This window comes from Emys orbicularis, chromosome 10 (assembly GCF_028017835.1).
Source record: "Emys orbicularis isolate rEmyOrb1 chromosome 10, rEmyOrb1.hap1, whole genome shotgun sequence".
Lineage (NCBI taxonomy): Eukaryota > Metazoa > Chordata > Testudines > Emydidae > Emys > Emys orbicularis.
Window position 1 is genome coordinate 15,340,652 of NC_088692.1, and position 6,000 is coordinate 15,346,651.

A 6,000-nucleotide genomic window follows, 5' to 3' on the forward strand; every position below is an offset into this window, starting at 1 on the left:
TGAGGACTCATTTACTGGTTGACAATCATGTATTCCTATAATTTTATTCAAGTGTGTTTGTTCAAATATAAAACAGGAATTTTTCATTTTAGTAACTGCAATTTTTCATCATCTTTGAACTGCTGTTTCGTTCTTCGGTTGACAACTGTTAGAAGCAATATGATTGTTTATTTTGCAGTGTACATTTATTGAACTGATTTATGCATTGACTTATACGGTTGATTTAGTATAATTTTTCTCCCTAATAGGCAGTATAAAGGGGAACTAGTTTGATGGCCTCAAGAAAACATTTCAGATATGTGTCTGAAATGTCACTGCTATGATAGCTTTCCTTATCTCAGCTGTAAAACTGACTATTATAACAACATTACGGCAGTGCAACACTGCCATCTTTTGGGTAATTATCTGAACTTCACAATTGAATATGTATTTCAGGAGGAAAAGTAATGTACAGTACCAGATATTAATTTTAGCCAGACAGTAATATTTTTGTCTCATATTTAAATATGTGACCGTTAATAGTAATGAAATGGTAAAGATATGGCTATTCACATCCTTTCCTTTTTATTGTATCACACTACTACAGATAGTGGAGAAAGCACAGATGCATGTAAAAATGATATTTTTTTCAGTGCAAAAGAGTAACGGAAGGGTCTGATTCTGAACTCAATCCATTGCAACTCTGCAGTAGCTACACTGAAGTAAATGCAGCTAGACTAGAGTGCAACCAGTATAAAACAGATCAGAATCGGTGCCCTACTGTTTTTAATTTCAAACCTGCAATTAAATTGGGTGTCTTTATTTTTTACATGATTTCACAATGCATCAAGCAGATATATTGATTACATCCTGTTTATAGAAATAACATCTAAAATATGTATTTGCATTCTTACAACTGAGCAAGTCCAGACCAGCCATTCATGCATTGGTGTCTTATTGTAATCACTAGCATTTTACAAGTTGTGTGTTATGTTAATGACTGCTGCACGTAATGAGGCTCATAAATTTAGAGGAATGAATTGTAATATGCTACGATAGATAGATATAACATCTTGGGATTCTTAACCTGTCAGATCAGTAGATTTCTCCCAGCCTATTTTAGAACCTTCTTTTACTTATTTGGTTAATGTTTTTGTTCCCATGTGTTTTTATAACTCCTGATTTGATCTATATGCTCAACTAGCAATTACATGCAGGTAACCCATGCAGACCTTACATTTGAAAACAATAGAAGGGTAATATTTTACAGTGAAGATCTCTGTGGGTCTCCATGTATTTGATTTTTTTATTTAATTTTCTACGTTTGATATTCAAGCATTGGTCTTACTGGTTTTTTTTCTCCATATCCCTCTGCAGTTGAACTGCTATTGTCCCTTCCTATTGGCTGAGTATTTCATTGTGCAGCCAAATAATGTGGAATAGTGAATGATGGGAATACATAATTTGTTTAAATATAAATTTATTCTTGACTATCAAACAACTGCAAGCAGGTAGCTTATCTTTCTAAACAATTTTCAGAATTGATGTGGTAACCTGTATAACAGCCTTTCTTTCCTTTGCAGAAACCTGTTATAAATGGCATTATAAAACCACCTTTCCTAAGGTATGTTTTGTTTAGCATATGTTAAAATAACAGGCTAATGTAGTAGTAGTTGGTCTTTAAAAGGAAAATAGGTGTCCATTTTGCAGTTTCCCCTACTGGGCAGCAGTAAAAAAGCAAGGCACACATTACAAACCAGGCTTTCACTTAGGAGCAGGCTGATGATCCCCTATGAAGACTCTTAGGGCATGTCTACACTGCAATTAAAAACACTGTGGGGTCCAGGGAACTATAGCCCAGGCAAAATAAGGGAAATTAGCCCCAGTGAAGTCAATGGGATTTTTCCCATTACATGAAAGGCAGCAGGGTCAGGCTCTTAGTTTGGGGTCAAACAGAAAACATAAAGGATTGGAAAGAAAAAGCAATGAGAACATCACTCCTGTTTCAACCAGTTTTAAGGAAGTCCCAGATATGGAAAGTGAAAGCTCCTTGGGCTACACGGATGAAAAAGGGTTTGCTCTGTTAAGAGCCCTCAAACTGAACCCATAAAAATATTTTTCATTCTAGTTAAGTTAAAAAATAATTGCAAAGTGTCTTGTAGTTGAAACACTCATTTTATTCTTCATGTAAGGGTCAGTGCAGAGAAGGAAATGTAAATTTTAGTCTGAAATTGTTGCACAATACAGTTTTACTGCAGCATTTAATTCCTTGTGTATTTTGAATATAGAAATTTGTGTACTAAAAATTCAACCTGGGAACAAAATCCAAATAACTCCCTGAAACAAGTGCATACAAACGATGGCCTCCATTCAACCAAGTACTCAAGCATATACTTAAATCCATCCTTATTCAGTAAAGCACATAAGCACAAGTACGTACTTAAGTGTTTTACTGAATGGTAGCTTATGAGAGTTACTTTTTAGTCATGCTACTCATATACCTTGTCTTGCCCTCACACCTGTAGTAATTTTATATTTCTTTTCACAGCGGAGAAAATCCTTTTACCACTGTGAAACTCCGACCAACAGTAACAAATGACAGATCAGCACCAATAATTCGATGAATATAATATTCATGAAAATATTTTTACTCCCTGTAAACACTATGTTCAGCAATATGATTTACAAAGGCTGTTTGTTTAAATGTAATTAGTGTACAGTAGGAGAATATTGGAGTGGATTTCTGATTTTAACAATCCATCTGCTTTCTAAATGAGGTAATTGCTCTGGGTTAAAATGTTTGAGAATTTTGGCTTGATTTTACACTACATGCCTTTTTTAGGAAGAAAGACAGTTGTGAAAGTATGGGGGAAGTTTGAATACTGTAGTTACCTGCATACTTAATATTTTATCAAAATGCTCTCTATCTGTTGTATGGAAAATACCATGGATAAGTTTGTGTTTAAGTCTGCATATATTGTTTAGTAGATATATAAAAGAAAAAAACCTGCATTTTTTTTAATAAAAGGAACAATGCAACTGTTGCCTTAATACTAAGAGTAGAAGTTTGACTGTATAAAATGATTATGTATTGCATTGTTTTAGGTTATAAATAAATATTTATCCTCTAAGAGCTTAGACAAATGTAGTATGCTTTGCTTGATGTTAAAATGCAAATTATTTGATCTGAAGTGTCAGCATAAAGCTACTAAAATTATACAAAGTCTGACTTTTAGTTCAGTAATGTTCTACTCTGAAAAAGGAGTATTATTGTTCTAATGAAATAACTATTTAAAGTGTGGGGGGGGGGACACCCATTTGCAACACAGTACTATCCTTAAGAGGACCATGTCTACTGAAATTTGTCAAAAACTTGTTTTATAAAAAAAAAAATTAAACAATGTTGCCACAATTTTTCTTCAAATTCCAGTGCAAACAGTTGTCTTTAAACAAACATTCCCCCTCTGTATCCCAAAGATTGCAGCACTCAGAAACTGACAATTTACTTTTGTCCATAATTAGAGAAATGTGAAAAGTAAATTGGATTTTTAATTTTTTTGTAATAATCCCAAGTGATTGGTAGTAATATAAGTAAACATTGTGTTGCCTATAGCTAAGTAAACAGTGCCCCTTTAAGTCACAGAAATTCAGTTATCTTGTCCATCCCCCTGCCACTGCAGGATTGTTCTGAACATTGTATTTAAAGGGGTATTATATTGTTATATTTAATAACAATGTTACAGGTTTGGTGGTCTGACCACAGAAAACTGAGTTCTAATCATGGTGATACTGATACTTTGAGCCCCTAAATCCTCACCTGTGCCTATCACCCTACTGCCCCAGAGTCTAATCTCCTAGAAGAGGCAGAGTTGGGCCTTCTCATTTCCGGTAAGTAATGACCAAGGAAAAACCCTGGTGCTGAAAGGTCAGTAGCCACCTACTGAATGGTCTGTTTCACTCTAACTCTGTTGACCCAGTGATCCACCACAGTTCTAAGCAGCACCGTACTGTCAAGTTGCCATTTCCCAGATATGTAAAACACAGATTTGACTACTTTTGGTCATTAAAATCCCATTGTATGTTTTGCAAGAGTAGGGAAAGCTGCACCAGGGTACTGGTCCAATTCTAACTTGAGTATTACATTTTGCTTTGTGTTACTGCAAGAGGAATGTAGGATCACTTGGATACCATGTTTCGTCACTCCCTTTGAGAAATTGGTATGTATTGTTTCTGTATGCTGTAAATAGCTAAAATTTCAGAGTTAGGTAAAGTAATTCTTATATCTAGTTTGTAAAGTGCTTTGCAATCCTTCAGCATTAAAAGCGCTATACAAATGTAAGATGGTGGATTTGTACTCATGGATATTCGCTCTACTTTGAAAAGGTCAGGTACAGTGATCTGGAAAGAGATTTGTATGAAAAGCTGTCTAACTATGAAACAAATAAGTAATTATCATTTGAAAAGTCTGAGGGAGACGGGCAGAAAGGTAAAACAAACAACAGAAACTGCCCTGGCTGATAGTAGCCAATAGGCAAATATTTCAGCAGATGTAAAGCTGCTGTACTGCACCAAATTCTGCAATATTAGACCATAGTCTGACTCCCTAACCATATGATAATCCACTTAGGTCATAGCACTTGAAAAACCATTGGCCCACATGAACAGTTTAAAGCTTCGTTAATCAGCAGCCTTATCCTTTTATCGCTGACACTCACTTGTGACCTAGAAGGTTGCAGAATCAAGCTCTTGCCGAACATTGACAATGTATTTTTGTACAAAGATGGCCCTGCATAATCTCTGGTGTCTGGCCGTAGGTAGTTATATCTTCTGTAATTTTTCAAAAAGAAGGGGCTAACGTGGATGTCCTGACCACTGCTCTCACTCTGCCTCTGAGTATTGGTAAAGGCCCGCTGCTAGCATTAACAGTTAGAGCTTGCATAATCATTGCCACCACACTCTAGTTAATTGTGAAACACTTTGGAATTCATGGAGTACAGAGTACTTTATAAAAAGTATAGTTTTGTAAATATTGAACATGTCTATTCCCTGTGTCAGTTTCTCAGAAATGGTTAAATTATATAAGAAAAGGCAAACAATTTAATGGAAGTAAGCTTCATTGATCTGTTTTAATACTCAGTTGGTGGTCTTAAAAAGTTATGGATGCAACAGTATATTTCATGGGCCTGAACACTGACAGTATGTTAATAAGCAAGAGAATGCACTGCCTGCAGGGATTACTGATTTCAGGCACCAAATAAAATACAGTACTGATTAGCCACTACACTTTTAAAAATAGCTTACATTTTTATCAAGTGCAACACAGTAGGGGTAGCTTTAGTTGCTCTATCAGATAGTCAGCTTGATGAAGTACACTCAGACATTAGCGCTTCTGCCTTGGAAAATACATCCCTGTAGAAGACTCCTATTAAAATCTGGTCCATTAACTCCTTTCCCACTAATGCAAGATTTTTCTGTAGTTACTTATAAGAATATTGTGAAGTCTGGTGTTCAGTGTCTGACAGGAAGAAAACCAGGAAAGGGTTAAGGGCTGCCTGCCTGTCACATGATTCAGCAGAGGTTTAAAGCAAAGGGTGAATCCTCCTTTTTCCATGGCAGAGAGGTGCAAGGGAAAGCCTCAGAGGCCCTGCAGCCTAGTTTGGTCAGAGAAGTAGCTTTGTTATATATTACTTTGAGTTTTGTGTCAAATAAATTTGTGCCCTGAGACAAGGGCCTAGAAGATTTTGGTGTAAGCGATAGTTCTTTGCTGGGCTGGGAGACAGCCCAATAGAGTAGCTGTGTCCTCTACCTACACCTGAAAGATGTCTGTCAAACTGTTGAGGGAAGTTTAATTTTAGCCCATTACTCTACATGAGACCTCATTCTATAAGTAGCAGTACCTCTATTAGTAATTCTTAATGTGTTTATTTTTTATAGTTGTAATTCTTCCCCCCATTTCTTAGCCAAAGTACATCTGACATTCAGGAAAGATTAAAATGAGTCTCTGGCTCTGATTTTATTACT

At 35.9% G+C, this 6,000-nt stretch overlaps 1 protein-coding gene across 1 annotated transcript in view; it reads left to right on the top strand.

Moving 5' to 3' along the window:
• The window catches only part of BAIAP2L1 (BAR/IMD domain containing adaptor protein 2 like 1), a 65,194-nt gene extending 62,591 nt beyond the window's left edge, over positions 1-2,603 (top strand). The window contains exons 13-14 of the mRNA XM_065411984.1: positions 1,563-1,603; positions 2,528-2,603. Of these exons, the coding sequence (XP_065268056.1) occupies positions 1,563-1,603; positions 2,528-2,603 (117 nt within the window). The remainder of the gene's footprint in view (positions 1-1,562; positions 1,604-2,527) is intronic.
• The last annotated feature ends 3,397 nt before the right edge of the window (positions 2,604-6,000 follow it).